Here is a 23,326-nt window from a genome sequence, read left to right on the forward strand (position 1 = left end):
TTTCTACACAGGCCGTTTATGACAATTATATATAGATTTAATAGCCTGTTTCTAGTGTTGTTTTCCTCTCTGTTCACATAGCTACTTAATGCATATGGTTTTGTTTGAGCAACAGTATGTTCTTTTTTATCCCACAATATAACTTTGTACGCTGAAATCTATAGTTTTACAAACGGACACATCTGTCACTAAATTCCTTAAAATGTTGTTATGAATTCTGAAACTCGTATAACAACCTACAGTTGAAGTAAGCTACAGCTTTGAGCCAGGTGCTCTTTCCGCCCTTGTCCTGCAGATGGCAGTCTGGTCGAGACAAATTCAATCCCCCAGCGCAAACCCTCCAGATAAACTATGGGCTACTACTGTGTGGTTTTACAGTAACAGTCATTGATCAAGACCAAGACATAGGCTAGATACAGTGGAAGAGGATTAGGGCCACGTGAAAAAATTATTTGAGTTCTGAGATTAATCTCAGAATTCTGAGAAGTAAGTCAGAATTCTGAAAAAAAAAATCATATCAAAGTCTATATCTTTAGAGTTTTCTTTGAGCTTTTCACATTGTATATAATGGAGTGGTAAAATATTGCTATCACAGCTAATTTTCTGAGAATAAAGTCAGAATTATTCTCAGAATTCTTAAATCAGAATTCTGAGAATAATTCTGACTTTATTCTCAGAATATTGACTTTAAACTCTAAACTACCCCAGATTTTCCACAGTTGCACTTGTGACTGTTGACAATTCACATGCTGTTCTTGTCAAAGGCTGTTGGTTTGCAATCTTGTTGAGTTGCAGTCAGTGAAAACAGAAGCAGAAGAACATTACTTAATGAATATGTCAAAAACACTACAAGCAAAAAGCACAGGGAGGGCTACAGGTTTCATAGCTGGGACACAATACCCTTTGTTGCAGTACCAGGAGTGGGGTTCGAACCCACGAGGACAACTGTCCATTGAATCTTAAGTCCAACAGCCTTAACCTCTCGGCCATCCTGGTGAGCATTAGGTTGGCCATCATAGTTAAATTATCACTTGAAAATCGTCAGTGTTCATTAACCTCTGACTGTAAAAATCAATACTATGCCAGTGTTTGTAAATCCACAGTAAATCATAGTTAATGTAACACTTTTAGATAGTTTTGAACGCCCACCCCAGAGCCATATCAACCCTGTGAGGGGACAAGTAACTCTCCAATCAACACTGTCAATTCCAAATAATTGTCACTGAAATAATCAACACTTGAAAATTAGCTGTGATAGCAATATTTTACCACTCCATTATGTACAATGTGAAAAGCTCAAAGAAAACTCTAACGATATAGACTTTGATATGAGCCCTTGAATATTTTTTTATGTAGCTAAGTATGAGAAGACACAAGCATTCAAACTGTTTAAATATATTCACAAAGCATAGCATTTCCCTTCAGTTAGCACAAGGGAAGGGCACAGCCTTCTCATGGGACTTCAGCAAATGTGAAGTTCCTACCAGTAGTGGGGTTTGAACCCACAAGGACACTGCACGGTGGATCTTAAGTCCAATGCCTTAACCTCTCAGCCATCCTGGTTGTTTAACATAACACCAACACTTTTAGATTATCTTTCACAGGCCAATCAAGTCCGATAGGAAGGGTAGCAAAAGCTATATTTACACAGAGTTTGAAAGTGTTATGCTGCACTGAACACTCTTGAAAATTAAACCCCATGCCTGTGCTTCTGTGTATTGATGCTTGTGTCGACTAAGTCAAAATGAATGGCCATCAATATACGGGAGTTCAGGATATTGATGATCTACCCTTTTTTAAAGAGGTCTACTCTAGTTAAGGGAAGGCCACAATATTAGATATTTGGGAGACATCCTCATTTGAACTTTTGTATTTCTGGTACTACTTCAAAGATCCTGTGCTTGGTATTATGTGAGAAGTAACCCGCCAAAGGAGTGTGGAAGGCTGAAGGTGAAAGCTGCTGATTAGTAGTAGATTTCACTGATTAGCCCACCTCCAACCAAAGAGGGGGAACTAATCAGTGAAATCACCTTAAACTCAAACAACTCACAGTATATGTTGGAAAAATAAGCCACTGCCCATTGATTTCATTGATTAGATTTCACTGATTAGCACACATTCTACCAAAGAGGAAGAACTAATCAGTAAGATCACCCGCTGTAGTCTTTGGATGGAATGAAAACCTGCAGACACGACACACGTTTGGAGACCACCTTTCCACTGGTAATTGGGCTTCAGGTGAAAAACTGACTGCTAATTACTGATTACTCTGCTTTATTTTACAGCTATAGGGGGGCACTATAACAAAAAAAGCTGATATATTATTATATTGTATTATTGTATTATCTGACACCTATCCCAAAACTGTCTTGCACAACTGTGTTTGGTTTAAGAGTTAACAAGATTTTTTGAGTGTCAAATTGTCCTCCAAGCGATGTTAACCAGAAAACATACAATCCAAGTTGTGACAATGAAGGCTCACTGAAATTATACAGATTAAAGTCACACTGACATGAAAAATGTGCTTTTTTTGGTCTTTTTAGCTCATTCAAACTATACCATACACCTATTTGACAATTTATGCTAAAAAAAATTATATATATATATATATATATATATTATAGTCATATATATATATTTATATCCAAATCTCATTACTTTTTTTTAATTCCAACCAATAAAACCATCACAGATTTCTGAACAATCCCGCCCCTCCGCCCCTCCCATCAAACAAAACTGCCTCTCTCTCCCCAACTGATATCCCATTGGTTTACACTATTGAATGATCCCTCCCTAGTCTATGGTGTGACTCAGTTGCATCAACGGTGGGAAAAAAGGGATTAATGTGAGTTATGGTTGAAATGGCTCGGACAATTTCATTTATTTTGTACTAAGATGTGATAAACGAATGACTTTTATCAGTAGATTTATCAGTATTAGTCACTGGTTTCACCTGTCCCATGCTTTTCCCAACTTCAATACTTACATTTACATTTTAGGCATTTATAGTTGACACTTTCATCCAGAGTAGCTTATAATGATGAACATGTAAGGGTTCAGTGTCTTGTGAAAGCACACTTTGATAGGACACATTGCTGTTGATGGACACATTGGCTGTTGTGGGGATCAGACCTGTGACCTTTCAGTAATGACATAACCATTGGTCCACTTTACTGCCACCTGTTACACAGCTCCCTTCACTTTGATAGATAGGATTACCAGCTCCACAAAATTAAAAACCAGTTATCAAACAAGCAATCACTTAAACTCAAACAACCTATATGTTGGAAAAATAAGCCATTGCCTAACAGACGTCAGTGATACCACACAAACCTTTGTTACCCTTTGTTCATGGCTGGGTCATGGTGTTTAAAGATTAGCTTTATACATGAGAGACAGTGATGACTGAAACCATGAAACCATGATAGCAAGCCATATCTTATACCTTTATTTATCCAGGGACACATGGTTTTCCATGATTGCTGTGCTTCACATTACAGTTAGAGACATTCTCCCCTGGATGCTGCCCAGCACACAGTCTTCTACTGTTTGAGCAGAGCATCAGTTGAATGCATAACATGTAAATGTCCTGCAAAATGAAGTGTTACCTACTTAGTAGCTCCAGTGGAGTAATTGGGCACATCAGCTTTAGGAAAGGGTTTTGCTGAGCACTCATGCTCTTTTTTCAGCGCTGCCCTGCTCCACATTCAAACAGTTTCACACATTCACACCTGGAAACTGCCGAGCAAGGGCGTATGTTTCATTTCAGCTTTGGGGGGGAACAGACTCTGTGGATCAAACCCTGGACAGCAAATCACTCTGACATACTATGGCCACAGTAGTAGCTTAAAGCCTAATGAAATAGCTACTGACCTTACACTTATATTTTTGCTTTCTTGCATTTTTGGTGATCCAGTATTTAGGCTTGTTATACTGTTGAACTCATTGTAAGTACTCTGCATTGATAACTAAAATGTAAATGGGATCTGTGGTTAAATCAGCACCATGGACAGTTCTGATTTCGTTCCATAGAACTGCTTACATGATATTGTTAAACTCACTATTTCATCTTAAAACCAGGGTGCACATAATGGACAACGTAAGTCCTGGTCAAATAATTAGCCATTGTCCTATGAGCAAATTTGGAAATTAAGGTTTGTGACTTGAAATTAGGCTATTGGCGGTTTCACTCCCATTTCTCTGAATGAAAAGATTCATTCACCTGCTTTTGCTCTACTCTGATGGAGAGAGAGTGAGAGAGAGAGAGAGAGAGAGAGAGAGAGAGAGAGAGAGAGAGAGAGAGAGAGAGAGAGAGAGAGAGAGAGAGAGAGAGAGATGCGCGACAGCTCGGCTCCTGCAAGTTTGCAGCTCGCAGGGAGAATGGGGATTCATCTATTTCAGGTCGGCGGGATACATTTCACACCGAGGCAGTAAAGAAGTCAGTGTTTAAAAGGCACAGAGGAACAAAGAACTGGATTTGCTCTTCCATCATCCGAGCAGGGATATAAAGAAAGATAAGAAAATGGAATTGTTTCGTGTGGGACTGCCAGGACGAAACCAAAAATTCATACTCTTCATCTTTTACCTGAATCTGTGGAATAGGCCTATGGTGAGTGTCATGTAGGCTTCTTGTACTTTTTGGTAATTTCTGATGAATTTCTCACTGTAAAGTGATAAGAAATAGTAGGCCTCCTATCTGGGCCATCTATTAGAATGTAGGTCTGTCCCATGCATGGATTTATTAAAAGCAACTGAAAGTGCGCAATCATACATTATCAAAAAGTTGGTCTCTGCTGCTGCATTTTACGTATCCAAAACATACTAATTGTGAAATAACCCACTTAAAATTAGCCTGACATTTTTTTTTATAACAAGCTATTATCATCTCTCTCTGTCTTCCCTTGTCTCTCTCTCTCTCTCTCTCTCTCTCTCTCTCTCTCTCTCTCCTCTCACACACACACACACACACACACACACACACACACACACACACACACACACACACACACACACACACTTGGGTTCCTTGTGCAGAATCACAGAGTGCAAATGTCCTCATTAAGCTGCTGACACTAATTAGTGCTTATCGTAGCTCTGCGTGCCTTCACCACCCGTATGGTCGAATCAAAGATGAAATCAATTGGGAAATGGATCGGTGAGAATTCACAAAAGGTTCTGACTGGTCCAGATGTTGCTTTTTCCATTTACGACGTTTGAACTTTGAATTTGCCGTAGATGTGTGCTGATAAGAATTGATTTTGATTGGAAAATTATTATTGGCACAAGACTTCAACCTCAGCAAACTCAAAGAGGCATACAGCGACCAGGCTTCCCCAACAATTAGAATTTTTGGCAGTTTCTAAGATGTTTTTATGACCATAAGGGGAAATGTAAATTAGACAAAGGTCTTACTTAAATACTTATGGGTGAATGACAATAAATGTTCTCTACTTGTAAACTTCCTTTTTATAAAGACTTTTCCTCGTATTTTTTTAACCCAACATCCCTGCATTTTTCACCATCACTGCACCCATTCACGCGAAACTCTTCCAAACGAAGGGCTTCTGGTGCATGTGTCTGTCTGCCTTAGATAACTTGTCGCACATTTGCAGGCAGAAGCAATTCATCCAGACTGCGCCATCATCTCCCTGCACCTGAGGGCGCGGGAGATTTGCAGTGAGACGAGGAGGAGTGAGGCGCAAAACCAGACCGGCCGCTCCGGTAGGTCCAAATTATGGTGCTTTGTTGTGCACGATAGTTATTATTTTAAGTTCTGGTTTACGGTGTAGGTATTTACACATACACAAACACGCGCGCACACACACACACATTAAGGAAAAGAGAACTGAGGAAAAACCCTGACGCACAGGAAGAGAAAGGCGAGAGGTTTTTAATAGACAGAAATGTAAGCTAAACTAAAAACGGAAGAGGAGAAGAGTGTTGAGAAGGGATGAGGAGTAAAACACGTTCACAAAGGCAAACATCAAGAGATGAAAGTTAGACAACAGATGATGGAAACTGAGAAAGGCTTAGAATTGAATCATTCAGAAAAAACCTTGTTTCTGTAAGTGGTAGGATCTTATACTAGAGATTTAGCAGCCAAAACATATGTCTCTGATGGTGGATGCATAATTGTCCCACTAAACAATTTTATGTCGATTAGACGTCTAAATGGTTATTGATGTATTGGCTAAAGGCTACATAGGGTTTAAAAGTGAAAGTTTAGAGGTCTACATCTTCTGGAGTCCGCCTATGTGACAAAAAATAAAGCATTAACCTGTATATGGACTTCTCTGGTACATATATGTTTGATATTTACAGCTGTTTATGTATTATTTGAATATGTAGTACTGTATTTAGCCTACTGCTTGGTCTAAAACTGGGCTATCCAAAAAGATCCATGAGAGCTAAAGCATTAGAATCACTTCTAGTGTGTGTGGTGTAGTGTGTGTGTGTGTGTGTGTATGTGTGTGTGTGTGTGTGTGTGTGTGTGTAGGTGTAGGTGTGTGTGTGTGTGTGCGTGCACGCTCTTGTCATTTTGTGTGCACACTGGTAGAGAGATGGAGTCATTCTTTCAGACAAGCATTGATCATTTTCTGCTATAAAGGAGAGCAGGCAGTCTGCCAACCTATGTTATTCTATTACTTTATTATGAGAGAGCATGGCAGCCTACTGGGAGAGACAGGGGCGGAAATGGAGAAAGATGGCACAGCACAGCATAAGCCGGGGTTTGAACGCACACAGAGGCCCGAACATCAGACTGAGCGTCAGAATCAGTTTGACTAAAAGGTACCAGATACATTTAGGAATTGGCCTGTAAATGCAACAAAGTAAACAGATAATAACAGACTCAATGTACATTGCAAGAGACAAGACACACAATCCAATACAATATACAGTTTCTTTTATATGTATATATATATATATTGTTTTTTTTATTGTTTTTGGAAAATATAAACATAACAACGAACACCTATATAAGAGTTGATGGTTTTTCATAAGACATTGCAGATATTCTGACACAAGTTACTGAAACAAGACCAATAGGGACATAGACATAGGGCACAAAGACAGTGGCACAATTATATGACATTAAAGGGGAACACCGCCCAGCCTAAGAACCTCTACATACTGTTTCCACAGTCCAAAACATATTCTAAATCCCATCTCAGGCGATATCACCCCCCCTGCACCTCACCTACTTTCAGTCAAATATACAGTTTCTACTATATAGATGATTACAGTAGCCACAGTTGAATTTCAACAGCTGGACAGAGATTGTGCAGGAATGTGTAGTGTTCATGGACACAGTGAATACATGTCATCACATGTCACCTAAAACACTGATCTCACCCACACTGACACCTGCTCTTCCTCCTGTGCGGGTTCACCGGCTTGTCCTTCCTCTCTGTGGTTCACTCCATTAGATACTAATGAACTTGACGTCGCCTATAGGGCTGTGCTGCATGTCTCCCTAATGGCCTGTGTCACCGCCGCTGCTCATCCTCACTTCATCACAAACTGCCCCAGAATGAGAACAGTCTGGCAGCTCCCCTCAGTGAGACTGATGAACTTTAACATTTCCAGACTAATTTGATCTTAATTACCCATGATGACTTCGAACGCTGAACCCGACACAATGCTTTGGCACAAAGTTCCGATCCGCCGCTCATTACGCAGATAAATGTCTGCTGTTGCATTTCACTGTCGATGTAGGCCTACGTGTGTTTGTACGTCCATCAGTGTGACGCCGACTGTGCAGGTGACATGTAGTCATGCAGAGTTTTTTTTAAATAATGCTTTCTAAATGAGCACACAGTCGTCAGTGGCAAACTCTCTGTGGTAGGGCCAAGAGATCGGATCTATCCTAGGGTTAGATATATTGGGCCGATATTGGCTCCAAAATCTGAAAGCCAAAATAAAAAAATGGTAAACTTAGACCAAGTCTTGCCGTTTTCTGGATTTTTGGAGTGCCGCTATCCAATGTTCCTCATGGCTTTCCTACTGTATACCACTTATCACTTTAAATCACACTGAAAAAACAACAGACTCCATTCTGCTAAGTTTAGAATAGATGAGGGCATCATCCAAATCCTCCTCCAGCGATGCTCCGGAGGCAGTCACTGCCTGATCTCCAAAGTAATTCTAAAAGTCATTGTTAATCCTAAATGAGGTGACACTCTCATGGCCGAGTGTATAGCTCCCTCTAGAGCTGTCTGCTAATAAAGGTCTAAGAATAGAGCCTTGCTCAATGGGAGAGAAAAACTTTTTCGTTGATATGAAAGAAAAAAGTTTAAACTAATCATCAACCTCTTGACATGATTGTTAGTTGTGGACCATGGCAGTTAGACACACCAGGGAATGTGACATTATAGTTTATCCCAGAAGATTTCCCCCTTGATTCAGCCCGAACACAAAGACGTCAGTCCTAATAAAACAGTGTAGGTATTTCCATAATTCATGGTTTTCTCTGAGAAGCTAGCACTCATTGTGCCTTTTGTTGCGTGGATGAATGAGGACAAATGTCTCTTTGAACACAGATCATATAATTGTGCCTCTTTCTATAGCTCCTCTAATCTCAAGAGCTAAAAATGAAATCTTTTCATAACATCACAGTTGTTTCATCATTCTGAGTTTTTGTATGACTCAAATCCAGGCATCTGAATTTAAGTATCAAGGAGCGGGAATTCCCATAAGGGAATATTGTACCAGCATTTGACAGACAGTGAGACTGTCATTTGCACTTCCAACAAGCAATCCAATATGTCACAGCGAGCCAACAAACAGCCTAAAGAAAACAATGTAGATATACAGTACTCATAAGCTTCTATTGTTCGGATACAATGCATACATTAAACCATATGATGGAAGTAGATTTAGTGAAACAATTGGGGGTCTGGCTTACACTCACCATGTTTGTTCACTTCTTCACTCGTTCATTCGTTCACTCGTTCACTCACTCACTCACTCACTCACTACAAAGACTCCCAATCCTCACCCCCACCAAACATATCCTCCACCATCCTCCTGGGGTGCCGTAATGGGGGGAATCGGGGCAATGAATATTTGATACTTTTATTTCACACTGCTCTGGTTTTGAAGCAGGGTTTGGTTTTAATCTGTAAACCCAAACAAATAAAACTGTCTCAGAAATGTGGTACAACAACTGTTGTGTTATCCGAGACAAACTGGAGCAAGCAGGAATCAAAGTTGGCTCGATTTTTCTTGTACAGACTAAAACAAAATTGTCCTCCCTAGACAGATTTTGAACAGGGAAATAGTTTTGAAAGTATGGTTATGGCACCGAATAGTGCTTTTAAGGGCAGTTCCCAAAAGACACAATTTCAATTAGTGATGTCTCCAATAATTATAGTAATCAGTAAATGAATGTGTGGAGGTGTGTTTGAGGTCTGGATGGGTAGACATACACTAGTCAAAAGTTTGGACACACGCATTATTCTTTATTTTTCACATTTTAGAATAATAGTGAAGACATCAAAACTATGAAATAACACAAATGGAATTATGCAGTGACCAAAAAAGTGTTAAACAAATCAAAACTATCTTATATTTTAGATTCTTTAAAGTAGCCGCCCTTTGCCTTGATGGAAAGGCAAAGGCTTTGGAAAGAAATTCATACATAGGCATCAACTTCACTATTTATATTTGTCTAAGAAACAAATTTCAAGCATTTAAGCATACGCCTTTAGATCAAAATGGCTTTAAGAGAATGAAAAATTCAATCAGGTGTGTCCAAATTTTTGACTGGTAGATGTTTGTCATAGATGGAAAAATGGTGGTGTGGAGAAAGTGGCGGGGGGCCCAGAATCACTTGCTGTGCATAGGGCCCATAATTCCTAGCTACGCCCCTGCTCACTACACATCTGTTGTTGAGAGGGCACTCTGAGATGACGGACGCCTCAAAAGGACATATGAAAACAATTCCTCTGCCCATACCGAATCCCCAACAGAGTAGCTGTTGATTTGAATCTTCCCCCCGACAACTCTCTGTTCCTCAGCTGAATAATTCCACACTCCTGCCCCACTATCGTTTCAGCGTGTTACACTGGGGGTGACGCAATTTTCTCTCACACCACCCCAATGGACACAAGTGGCTGGTTTTAAAGGAAATAGGAAAACATAGGAGAAAGATTGGATAATGCATTAGATATGCTGGCTTTGTACAAATGGAATAGGGCGAGGAGAGAGATTGGATATTGCACTAGACAGATTGCAGCCACTGTCGCTGCCTTAAATTAATGTCAGGAACCACAGTGGATGGCTCATATGAACCATAGCGCAAATCACTGTGCACAAAATCTTTTTTTTTATTTCTAATTTGTTCATTTTTAAAGGACAGGTAGTGAGAAGAGGTACAATTGTAATATGAATTAACACATACATAATACATTTGACAATACATTCGAACAATTAAACAAAAAAAGCTAAGAGTTGATAATGAAAATTTAATATGAAGCCAGAAAAGCCTCTCAAGATTTCAAGAAAAATTACATTTCAATTATGCATGGAAGGGATAATACTTCTGAGCTCTCACAAATTCATTATTTGCTTTTGTTCATACAACAGAAATGTAAAAAGCTCTATTACACTTACCGTAGAACAGTGACATGTAAATAACACTGAAAGAACTTTGAGACTAAAGTTTGGTGACTGTAAGAAAACCAAAACTGAATTATATAGTGACATTACAAGTAATTTCCTGTCCACTGGCCTGTCCCTAACATATTTTGATCACACCACAGCTCCCTTTTGCCATAGGCCAATTGAAGAAATGTACGGATGGATGAATTGGAGAAAACGAATGACAGCCTCAGCCCAAAATTTGCATCACCACTCTATCTTAATTTGACATGCAGGCAAACTGTGTTTTGGCTGCGAGGCAGAGATCATTCCAGGCCCTCAGAAACATTTTTATGTTCCTTGAAACTTGTAATGCCTGAAGAATTTAAACTTTTCCCCTGAGAGGAGGGATTTCCAGCAGAAAATGTGTTTGAGATGTTGGTCTCACTTAAGTCTTAGGGGGCAAAAGAAAAACTCCTTGCATTGCTTTGTTCTTTGCACTGTTGACATTCACCCAATGTGAATAGAAATGGCTGAAGATAATTGCGGTGCAACTCGCAGCTGGATGTCATCCAAGCCTTGTCCAGAGAATTCGCTGTGCATTATGTTAGTTTATCACTATAATTAATATGAGTCAGAGTCAAGTTGCTCTGTCCATCCATTTATTCAGTGCTGTTAACGTCTCAACGTGTCTCCTGGACCATGCCTTGACTGACAGGTGAAAGAGGCCATTATCCAACTAATCCCAGGTTTTATCTGGTATCTGGAGGATCTAGGACATGAGATGGAAAGACCTGGCAGGTGTGCCATTAAGCAAAAGCTTTTACTCCAATCCGTGTACAGAAAAAAACAACTGTTTTTGCAGCAACTTCCACACCATGTAGTTACAGCAGGAGTCAGTGAGACAAGACTGGCAGGTAACATGAATTTGACAGGGATTAAAGTTGAAAAGAAAAAACAAATCACAAGAAATGATCACAAGAACTTGAAATAAACAAATTGATGATATGATGTAAAGATTGATTGATTGAGTGATTGACTAACATGCCCCCCCTCCCCACTATCTGTTTTTGTAGGTTGTAAAACAGAGTGGGATGAGATCCGATGTTGGCTGAGAGCTGAAGTTGGCCAGGTGGTCAACGTATCCTGCTCCGAAGTCTTCCAGCATTTCTCCAGCAATCAAGGTTGGTTTCCATATCAGCCCATGTGAGCAAACACTGATAAAAATGTACTTGATTCCCATCCATCTATGCATCAGAATATAGTCAGTCGCACTGTTTACATGCTTTGCTGGACTCCTGTTGCTTCATCCTTAAGAATAATTACTTGGGTAATCCTGCAGTTCAGGATAGATTCAGAGTGGTGGAGGGACATCGGTAATAACCACCACTGTATGAATTATTCACATATGTTTGTTGGCAACAACATATATGCTCTGGGAGATTTCCTGATTCCTGGCAGCACATACTGTTGGTAGCTCAAGCGGAATCCGTTGGCATGGGTTCGTACGTCACAAGCGAACACTCACACACTCTCTCTGATGACACCAAGTGAGAGACATTTTTAAGTTAAAAGCACACAGTCGTAGCCCCTTTGGGTGAAAGTAGGACTAGTGGAATAACTCAGAATCAATGATAGAGGTTTCATATAATGTTTGCATTCCAAATTATCTCCCATTTTTCTGTTGTGGTATCAAGGGAGAGAATCCCCCTTTTTTTTGGGCAATTTCAATTAACTTCCTGGTATTTAGTTAACATCTGAGTAATGAAAAGAGCTTACATAATATCCTTTGGGAAGCAATCACTTAGAGCAAATATTTACAATTTGATATTTGTTTATTGACTCATTAATAAGTAGATTTTACTGTGTCAGATGAGTCCCATAGTAATTTTTGAATAAATTATTACGTAATCATGCATATTTATAAGGGAAGGACAGCCTTTGAGAATAATCTGGTTCCATATTGAGCTCTAAATAAGTATCACGTTATTAGAAAACAGGAGGGGTCCATGGTGTGTGTGTGTGTGCTTGTGTGTTTGAATGTGTAGGGTATCGGTACACTATAGTACGTGCGTAGGAAGGGCTGAGTAGGGATGACTTTATTTCAAATGTGTTGTGGCTGTAATAATCCATAGGCAAGTTGGCGCGAGCAGACTGTCGTTATTGAAGTGTTTGATCTGACAGTGAAGCCACAGAAATAAAAAAAAAATATGAGAGATAAGCACAACTTATTCCCTGCACAGAACAGCTGCTTCTTCCTTATCGGCTGTTACAGCTGCTAGCCATGCCAGTCTCTGCATTTGGATGCGGATTGTGGAGGGATGTTCAATTTTTGGATGGATTGTAACTTGCTGTAACATGATATGGTATAAGAATTTGTCCATCCATCCATCCATTTTCTTGCCACTTATCCTCAGGGTTGCAACTGCTGCCCTATTGCAGGATGGTAGGACATTGTAGGACATTGTGATTAAATAAAGTTGCATTGTTTGTGCCCAGTTGTCTGTGGTGGTTAGGATCATTAAAGAATGATCTGCTTTCTTCCTAACTTTGATAGAAACTGTGGGTCATTATGAACTGAATTTCAGGTCACCCAAACAGATCACAGTCTCTCCTTTCCACAAATACAGGAGAGTGTGCAGTTGGCTGCAGCTGAACTCTGCTGGTTCCCGTTTGCTCAGCTCAAAGAGAGTAGAGAAAACCCACAGCCGCGTATCGCTGTGTCTCAGTGTTCAAACATCCAGCTGATGCCTGCATGCTCTATCTGTGGCATACACATTTAGATGCACGCACTTGCTCAAACTTGCATGCACAAACCCACACACACACACACACACACACACACACACGCACGAACAGAGCAAAGCACGGACAGACCCGGTTGACGGCTGACTCTCTTCACCTACTGTTTCCAAATGGATGCGAACCAGGAGTGAATGTCAATACAGACTTGGACAAGCACACGAAAGCAACAAATATTTGCTGGCTGAAAACACAAAACACTGATGCACAGAAAAAAATGGCAGTGCATCAAGGTGTTTACACATTTTTCTAGTTCTAATATTCAGGCGCACAGAAATGACAAATCTCCATAACAATGCAGCTATATAATGTAGAATATGTCAACTCATATAGTGTGGGGGGGGAAAAAACAGATAAAACCTCATAACTCTAATCTGGGTATTCTTTTCTTTTATACTTGAAATCGTATTGAAGATCCACCACATACAAAACAACTTGCTTAGATAGGATGCTAGATGAAAAACATTGTCATGTAGATGGAAAAGAAGTTTTTTTTTTGGAAGTTTCACTTATTGGCTGAGGTTTCCTTCTAATCAATTTTACCATGAAACTCTTCTACTTAAATCCTAAAAAGCATCCTTAATGGAAATACAAGGTTTTCATCCGATAGCAACGATGGTCAAATGCCGTGACAAACTATTATGATAATACTCATAAGACACAATGGGAACAACTTTATCTGTCTGTGAATTACTTTTCTAAAACCCTGAGAGACAAAAGGTTGCAGCGTCTTCCCATTCTGGACCAATTACATCTATTAATATGCCTAAAATTATTTGTACAATCTTGCAGGGCTGAAGGTTTTGGCCACAGTGTATCCAGCAGATAGAGAAACAGATTTATTCAGATAAAGTCCAATACTTTTAACTTTAAACTTTTTTTTTTTTTAAGAGTTTTACTGCTTGCCAGCCATGCCTTGTGCATTAAAACCCATCAACAGAGGACTCGTCTTTATGTTAATGTCACAGAGCATTATAAATAAGTGCAGAGATAAAGACATAAAGATATGTGCGCAATTAGTACAAGTGAAAAGTTGCTAAAGAAATTTACATATCTATGAAAGATAAAACATTCATTGCCATTCATTTATTCATAGATTGGGAAGGAGAGGCTTTTAAAAAACATTGTGTACATCTTCACACTGGATTGAATTAAATGAAGCTGAATTGAATTTCACCACTGGTGTCCACTCCCACACCAGGATATGTTTACAGGAACTGCACAGTGGACGGCTGGACAGACATGTATCCCCCCTACGAAGAGGCCTGTGTTTTCAATGACGACAATGAGCCTGAATCTGAGGTACAGGCTTAATGCCATGTGGCTGCAACCATGCCAATCAGTTAAGCGTATTCATATGATCTCTCTCTTTCTCTCTCTCTCTCTCTCTCTCTCTCTCTCTCTCTCTCTCTCTCTTGCTTTTTCTCTCTCTCTAACATTATAATCATATTTGGTTTCTGTTGCTTCCTTTTCAGTTAAGGCTTATTTGTGTGTTTAGTGCAGGACAACCAACATTTGTGTTACTTTTGTTACTACTTCTGATATAAACCATTTGGAAAAGGTGACACACACACTTTTACAAATTGTTTGATACAGCAAATTATGTTACTTTTAAAGGCATTGATTTTTTTTTTCCCGAAGTGGAAATATAGTATTTCCAAATACAAATTTCAGAATACAAATCTATATGTTGTTTTAATATTTACCGTAACATGAAAAGTGACACAAATATGTGTTGTCCAAAACTATACACATTTGCATACTGTATTGAGCTCTTTATCGATTTCCCACTTCCAAAGTAATGTTTTTTCTTTTACTGATCATTCACACATTTGCACATGAAAGCGTCCATGTACCAAGAGCTGTACAGACTCCCACTCAGATCCAACAATTTAGTCTGTATGTGACATTTCCCACTGGTGCCTCTGACATTATCACAGTTTCCTCAACAGCATCTCTCTCTCTCCCTCCCTCTGTTCCTTCCTTCATCTCTGTCTGTCTCTCCCTCCAGACAACTTACCTCTCCACATTCAGACAGGTTTACACTGTGGGCTATGCCACCTCTCTCATCTCCCTTATAACGGCTATAGCGGTGTTCACAGCCTTCAGGTAAGACCTGGATAATGTGTGTTGCCACAGGCCTTATAGATACACACAAAGAGAGGGCGATAAAAGGGAAAAACACCAAGGAGGAGTGATGGTGAACAAAATGTGAAAAACTACTTTGGAGACATATTTGACTGTCTCAGCTGTCAACTGAAATTATACTAAATTACAGTATCTTTATAATGCTAACACTCATAAAGAAAGGCTTTTAGCTACACTATCCAGTTAGCTGTACCCCACACATACCATGATGGACTGTGCGTATCAATGGAGCCTCTATAAAACCTTTGCAGCACTTATACATACAGTAGGAGGTTAATGAATAATCTTACACACGCAAATTCATGTAATTGTTTATTGTCTTTCAGTATCTTCCACTTCTGCCTGTTTTTTTTTAGAATACTGATTTATGAAGCATATGTTAATCTTACTATGTATTCAGGAGAATTAATAGAAACCTAAGAAGTTGTTAATTGGATGCATGGTGTTAATTTGTAAGACAAGCAAGTCAATTACATGGTAACCTCATTATGACACTTAATTTGCAGGTGAAGTTGGATGATAGTTACAGTAGGAGGCTAATTATGATGATGACGGTAGTGTGTGTGCGTGTGCGTGTGTGTGTGTGTGTGTGTGTGTGTGTGTGTGTCTGCACATTCATCCTCCTTTCCCTCCTGTCTGCTCCTGCCAGAAAGTTCCACTGCACCAGGAACTACATCCACATCAACCTGTTCTCCTCCTTCGTCCTGAGGGCCAGCGCTGTCTTCATCAAAGACACGGTGCTGTTTGCTGATGAGACACTGGACCACTGCTCCATGTCCACGGTGAGCACTGCTGTTAGCATTACATTTCTGCTCTGTCAATGAGTAACAGTGGAAAGAGACAGGACTGAGGAGCGAAAGAGGGGATGACATGTGACCAAGGTTGGGATTTTATGCCATCTGTCTTCCCCATAAGTAGACAAAAAGATAAATCAATGCTATTTTCAAAAGCGTCATTATAACATATTTCAAATACTGGGGAAAAAAAAATAGACGTGCTTGATTTGTGATTGATTAACATAAACGTAGCTGGGATGTTTCCTCTTTTGATGCTGTGCATGAAATGTCTGTGAGGTAAACTGAGCGTACTTCAGTTAGTTCAAGTGCTTGAGATGTTTGTTTTATCTCAGGTTGAGTTTTATCTCAGTTGGAGTTTTATCTCAGATTTTCCCCAGGCCTGACAGCCACGTAGTGACTGTTTCCAAACAATATTTCACGGTATGATGAAAACAGACCAAGTTATGTTTGTGTGAAGAAAAAAACCCCTCTCTGTTGGATTATATAATCACGATCAACCAAGCAATCCCACAAGGAAAGCTCTTCTAATGCAGTTTCTTGGCAGAATGGTGTGTCAGCGCATCTTTTGGACAACGGGACATTTCATTCTAGGATTTTGCAATTTTAGGAAAAATGTAAAATAATGGCCTAAGATTTGAAGTCTTTGCTGTGCCAGGTTGAATTGTACTGCGTGTGGCAGAGTATCAGAACAATAGAAAAGATAACAAAAACACTGAAAAAGGACTAGAGCGCTCGATGGAAACACCTAAATCTAACCAACACACAGAATGTGTTTAATCCCCAACAAGAAGGGATAAAAACAGAATGAACAGGCTTTATCCCTTTGTATAGCTGCAGTGAGAAAAAAAAAAGTTTCTCTATTTTTGGCGGGTATGTTTAAGTAATATTAAGCTATTTTAACATTATTCTATATTATACATTTTATATTATAAACCCAAATTTCCACTTTTCTCTTCACATCAAATATATATTTTTGCAACATGTGTGCTGCATGCTTTGAATACAAGAGTAGTTTAAGTGTCATGATGACGCATAGATGCATAACAGAATTAGATATATAAGAATATGTTCAGTATATTGACCATGCCTTTGATGTGTTGCCTGAATAAAATAAAAATAGTAAACTACAGTATGATCTCCCTACTCCTACCCCCACTCCCATTACATGAGTAAGAAGGCTTAGCAAGTCTTCTGAGGATCTAACAGCCATTACTGCCCCCACCCGAACCATATTAGTCTGCCAGTCCTTTTACAATAACAACACATACAGTATTTATTACATCGTGAAGCCTCCTGGCTGTGTCTGATGTGTCGGAGCTTTGCTTTGTTGTGTCCTGTCTAGGCGGCATGTAAGGCGGCAGTAGCTTTCTTCCAGTTCAGCATCCTGGCCAATTACTTCTGGCTGCTGGTGGAGGGCATGTACCTGCAGACCCTGCTGGCCCTCACCTTTGTCTCTCAGAGGAAGTACTTCTGGTGGTACATCCTGATTGGATGGGGTGAGTTGGGTGACAGAAGAGTGAGGACGATGACAGATTAACTCTCAAGTGACCGACATGCAGCGGTCGGATTAAATTTATTATTACTTCAAAGTAATTTGTTGGATCCTTCCAAAACTTCTTATATATATTGTTTTTTTTCCCACATATAATGACATTGTTCTAAATCTGTTTTTGAATTGATTGATTTTTTGATTGATTGATTTTTTCACTAGTAACTTTCACTTCAACTTCTTGTTTAAATGTTAAAATTTTGAACTGAACAATATTGCACTAATTACAGCATTAATGTCATGGTAAATCAACATTTACTACTAATCTGGACAATGTTTCCTTTTTTGTAGTCCAAGCTATGACTAAAGTATGGAAGTCTTTGTTTTTAGAGATTACTAAGTATGCTGTAATAGACTAGTAATAGAAATATGTATACTCTACATACGTTTGTGAATTGATTGAGGCAAAATGTATTGGTCGCTTCAGGGTTAAAATGTTTTGTTTGAGCATGAAATACTATAAATCGTATGAAATTACTGCATGCATATCTATCCTACTCATACTACTGTCTCATGGTACAATATGTTGCTCCATTGCACTGCTGGATTCTCACCTACAGCTGCAACCCCCTACAAATCCACATAGTGATATAACACTCTTTGTGTAGAGTGATTTGTATAGTCACTATTCTATGTCCTGCATTGTGCCTTTGTGCTAAATTTGTGGCCCTGTTGCCCCCGAACCATGTGTGACAGTATGTGCTTACGTCTAATGGGAGTTGTGGAACTGTCTCAGCACCGGTATCACCACGAAAAACATCCTTTACATTTATTTTACTTGACAAATAAAGTGATTCTGAATGAATAATACCTACTGCTGAATACACAGAGCATGAATAGTTAACTTCTGCTTTTCCATTCCAGGTCTCCCGTCAACAGTTCTCATACTGTGGGTTTTGACCAGATACTTCTATGATGACAGAGGGTACGACATACAACATGATATATTTCACTGCTAAGATGACATGTCAGTGCATTTTTAAACAGCAATGGTTGAGAGACCTTCATCCAGTGTTGGTATCTGTGACTTTAATGCCATTTAATTTTAATCTTGAATTGAATTTCATCTGGCTTTAATTGCAGTTGCTGGGATGACACAGACAATGTTGGTATTTGGTGGATTATTAAAGGACCCATAACAGCCTCGCTGCTGGTGAGTAAAACCCAGAGGGAGAGTAACTCTGCCTCGCCTAATTATCAAGCGTGTTTTATTCATAAATGCCTTGCACTTTAATACATATTAAAAAGTTTGGGTTGTTAGGGTAGGGTTAGAGGGGGATTAAATGGCTTAGTTGGTATTAAAATGTTGGTCTTTTGTGTGTTTTGTGTGTGTGTGTGTGTGTGATTGCATGCTTTGGTTGTTTGTGCGTGCATCTGCCCCTACCAGGTCAACATAGTTATTTTCATCAATGTGATACGGATTCTGGTGCAGAAACTCAAGTCTCCAGCCATGGGGAGGAACAATGACACCGGACACTTTATGTAAGTCGTTAATTAGGAGAACAAACTGAACTGGGACTATGACCTTTGTGTTCCAAAAAGAGCAAAGCGCCCATGTCGCTGCTCCATTGTAAGTCAATGGGATAAATCCTTAAAGTCTTAGTAAGATGATTTTCAGAGACCTGAGGTTGGGTTTTGTTTACCTTCAGTTCACTCAGAAGTCAGAAAGTGGATTATCTCCGGCATTTATTGAAAAATTAAGAGGATTGTAATTTTAATTTATTATGGAATGATTGATAATGAATAATCCATCACTAGGAAATAGATTACAGTTTGTTTACAGTTTGTTTGTTAAGAGTTTAATACAAAACTGCTGAGTGAGAATGACTATTCTATGGCAGGACATGGATTGCAGTTTCTTAACAATGACTTAATTGAAAGTGAAATGACCAAACCCCTAGACAAATCAGAGCTCTTAACTGTAATTTAACAGAAGAAAAATGCTGCATATGCGAATCCACATTTGGGAACAGAGAAATCCTACTTTACCTGAATGAACTCTTCCTACTCTGAGCAGGGCTTGGTCGGTGTATATTCCAACTCGACTGAATTAATTTGGGAATGAGAGCATATAAAAATAGCGGCCGGGTACCAAAAATAGACGTCTCCTCCAATGTGCTGCATGACAGGATTGTTCCGCCAATTCAGCGACTATTTCACACGATCTAACGCTTCATCTCAGTCTCACAAACTGCAATCAGATTCAGACAGATCATGTGATGTTCACACAAAGGCACAACTAGTTTGAAATCCCAGGTGTGACAAAAGAGAAACGCAATCCTATTAAACGCCTCAAAATACGCTTACTTGTTTTATTTTTAATCAGATCCTTCAATCTTATCGCACTTGACACTACGATGTACAGTTATTTCAGATCAATGTGTATTTCAGTTATTTCGATTATTCATATGACTAAAATGACATCCTCTGTTTCAGTGTTCACCAGCATGTGGGCGATACTAAGCGTATCCAAAGTGACACGACTGAGAGCTAGATTGAGATACAAGCTTTGAATCTGATAAACTCATCAGGGAACACAATTATGCATATGAAGTTTTCATCACAGCAGCACACAGAAGTCTCTGATGGGGTTTGATCAGCTGCTGTTTAGTGACCCGTGATCCACCAAGGGCAACGGCCTCTGATCCCCAAAATAAACTGTTACATTATCATATTAATTTGTGCCCAGCTCGTTTTACCATCTCCACGGTTGAACTCATGGCATGAGAGGAGGGAAGCACAATTAGACAAAAATGGTAATTAGTGGCACCCTGCAGTGAGATAAAGTTGTGATGTAATGATTTCTGAAGGAGACCCATACACTGATCATGTTAGATCACGGGAGTTGGAGGTTGGAAGGACACTGTGCAGAGTTAAGAGGATATTGTTGTATTGTGTGTTACTGATAGTGTCACTTCAAAAATAGATGTTCGTTTCAGTGTGACTAGAAGAGTTTGTCACTATTACTATGGATCAGGCTGTGTTTCCATCCGTCCGTCTGTCTGTTCATCAAACCAGATATCTCAGGTGTTATTTCAGACGCCACTGGTCTGATATTTTGGTGAAACTTGGAGGGATGATGCATCTTGACACTGTGTTCCAGTGTTTAAAAAATTAACACTGATTGGTGAAATGGGGGTGCTATAATCAAAGGTCAACATTTGCATGATATATCTCAGACACCACTGGTCAGATTTTAACAAAATTTTGAGTGCTTATGCATCTCGGCCCGGCATTCAAATTCACTGATTGGCCTGATGGAGGTGCTATAGTTAAAGGTCAAAATTTCAAACTTTAAAGGCCATAACTGCTACACCGGTCTGATTTTGATGAAACTTGGAGGGATGATGCATCTTACATATAGACCCAAGGGGTGCAGGCATCATGGGTGACGAACTGTTTGCTAGTGTCTTGTTTTTTCTTCTTTTTTCATCTTTTCCTCTTTCCTTCCTTCCTTCCTTCTCTCTCTGTCTCTCTTCCTTCCTCTGTGTGTCTCTAACCCCCCCCTCCCCTTTCTCTCCTGCTCTCTCCCTCATCAGGAGGCTGGCTAAATCCACCCTGTTCCTCATCCCTCTGTTTGGGATGCATTACACTGTGTTTGCCTTTCTGCCTGAGAACACTGGGGTAGCAGCCAGACTCTACATTGAGTTGGGACTGGGTTCCTTTCAGGTACGACACATTAGAGAGGGATATTATGCTCTAAAATGTGTTTGTCTAAAATGTGTGCATAAATTAATACCCTTTCACTGCACACATTTTAAGAGAAGTGGAAGGTTACCTTAAAGTTGAGAAACAATTTAAGAACAAATTTGAGAACTTTGTTTTCAAGAATCCTTAAATTTTTGCTTAGGAAGTAGAATAAGAAAGTTAAGAAAATACTAGAATGATTTTGATGAATATCAACTTACATGAAGACTAAATGAAGTTGGGGTCAGGAAGAGTGGATACTGTCCTGATTTCAAAACTGTTACAACAAAGTCTCTTATGTTGCAGGGTTTTGTGGTGGCACTGCTTTACTGTTTCATGAACGGAGAGGTAGGTGTTATGCAGCAGATGGGAGTTTTAGTCATACCAAAAGTTAAACATTTCCGAGAGGCAGAGCTGCTCTGGAGGCAGAAATAATTGTATTGGTTGAGTTAAATATCAATGGATGGAGCCAAAGAGACAGTTTTTCAGAGCGCTAACTGGCAAACTTGAATGACAAAGACAGAACTCTGGTCAAAACATAAATAAAAAATTCATTCACGACCATGGCATTCATGATCTTTGAAGGTCAGCAGTCGAACTAACTGGCTTACCTAGATCGCTATAGCTTGTATGGCTAGTTTGAACTTGGAAGGTCCCAGCAAACAAGCCCTTTTGGGGCCCATGTGGGGCCACTGTGGGCTGAAAATTGGGCCCATATCAGCCATGAAATGGTGGCCATGTGTGGGCAACGTTTGGGGCCCTAGTGGGCAGCCCACACCAGGCCCAAAGCTGCACGGCTTGCCCAAGTGTGGGCAGCCCACAAAAAACCCATACGGGGCCCATAGGTGGGAAAAGACTGTGGGCCCCGCATGGGCAAAACCACAGTGGGCCCTTGAGGGATTAGAGACGGTTTTCCCCAGCCCACACTGCCCACAAAAACCTCACAGTGGCCCTGCAGGGGCTTGTTTGCTGGGTCAGTTAGCCAACTAGCTACCCTATAACTTTATATGTCTGGATTGCATGTTTTCAGTTAGTAGCAAAGACACTATGCTCCATATTCCTCCTCTCTTACCTCTTGCCTTTTTCACTGGGCCTTTTTTACTTAGCCAGAAAAACTGTTGTCCCATTGAGGTTGTCAACCAATAAGATTATTTCCGCCTCCATGGCAGCTCTGCCTCCAAGCAATGTTTGTATAAGTAAAACTCCAGTCCTTAACTCCTTAATGACATTGCCCGTAACAGTATAAAGCATGGCTGTATTCTGTGCTTAACAGTATTGGTAGCAGTGTGAGTGACGTCCTCTAAAATTCGTATCCTACAAACTAGTCGCAGCCAGACTTTTGGTAGTCTCACTGCAGTTTGATTGATAAGACTGTTTGTTGTCTCGTTGTCTTTTCTCTGTGTATGCATGTGTGTGTGTGTGTGTGCATGCACACACATGTCGGCAGGTCCAAACAGAGCTGCGGAGGTGGCTGTGGAGGTGTCACACCCAGAATCACCTCACCCCAGCCAAGCGAAGCATCACTGTCACTCAGATCACAGTTCTGGCCCGCGGAGCGTCCCGGAGGCCTCCTTCCACCAGCAACATCTCTTCAGTTTGATTTTAAAGACCATCCATGACAGGAAGGTTGTGACAATGAGAACGTTGTGAGAATGTCAAGCGGAATTATATAAATGTCAGAGGCAGCCCTGATTGTCGCTGACATGAATCCAACACCCTCCTCTGTTCAAACATAAAACCACGAGGAACATTGGCGGGTGAT

General features: G+C 40.0%; 3 protein-coding genes and 1 non-coding gene across 4 annotated transcripts in view; 3 read left to right on the forward strand and 1 right to left on the reverse strand.

Moving 5' to 3' along the window:
* Window positions 1-23,326, forward strand: part of LOC139926492 (protein THEM6-like) — a 231,065-nt gene that overhangs the window by 21,806 nt on the left and 185,933 nt on the right. The gene's annotated exons all lie outside the window — the stretch shown is intronic.
* Window positions 913-996, reverse strand: trnal-uaa (transfer RNA leucine (anticodon UAA)). Its single transcript has one exon. It is a non-coding gene; the product is annotated as a tRNA-Leu (tRNA).
* Window positions 4,523-23,164, forward strand: ghrhra (growth hormone releasing hormone receptor a). Its single transcript, XM_071918242.2, has 13 exons — window positions 4,523-4,609; window positions 5,613-5,721; window positions 11,658-11,765; window positions 14,585-14,685; window positions 15,395-15,492; window positions 16,181-16,313; window positions 17,671-17,824; window positions 18,742-18,802; window positions 18,961-19,030; window positions 19,265-19,359; window positions 21,417-21,546; window positions 21,871-21,912; window positions 23,012-23,164. The coding sequence occupies exons 1-13, from the start codon at window positions 4,523-4,525 to the stop codon at window positions 23,162-23,164; spliced, it is 1,341 nt and encodes a 446-aa protein (XP_071774343.2).
* Window positions 11,790-23,326, forward strand: part of atp6v1h (ATPase H+ transporting V1 subunit H) — a 290,066-nt gene continuing 278,529 nt past the window's right edge. The window contains exon 1 of the mRNA XM_071918235.1: window positions 11,790-11,801. The gene's annotated coding sequence lies outside the window, so the exon portion shown is untranslated. The remainder of the gene's footprint in view (window positions 11,802-23,326) is intronic.

Source organism: Centroberyx gerrardi, chromosome 13, assembly GCF_048128805.1.
Source record: "Centroberyx gerrardi isolate f3 chromosome 13, fCenGer3.hap1.cur.20231027, whole genome shotgun sequence".
Classification (NCBI taxonomy): Eukaryota; Metazoa; Chordata; class Actinopteri; order Beryciformes; family Berycidae; genus Centroberyx; species Centroberyx gerrardi.

Excerpts from the sequence above, each read along its gene's own strand:
- ghrhra (XM_071918242.2), top strand. The coding sequence starts at position 4,523 with ATGGAATTGTTTCGTGTGGGACTGCCAGGACGAAACCAAAAATTCATA. Across the intron at positions 17,825-18,741 it reads GTACATCCTGATTGGATGGG|GTCTCCCGTCAACAGTTCTC; the intron begins GTGAGTTGGGTG and ends TTTCCATTCCAG. Across the intron at positions 19,360-21,416 it reads AATGACACCGGACACTTTAT|GAGGCTGGCTAAATCCACCC; the intron begins GTAAGTCGTTAA and ends CTCCCTCATCAG.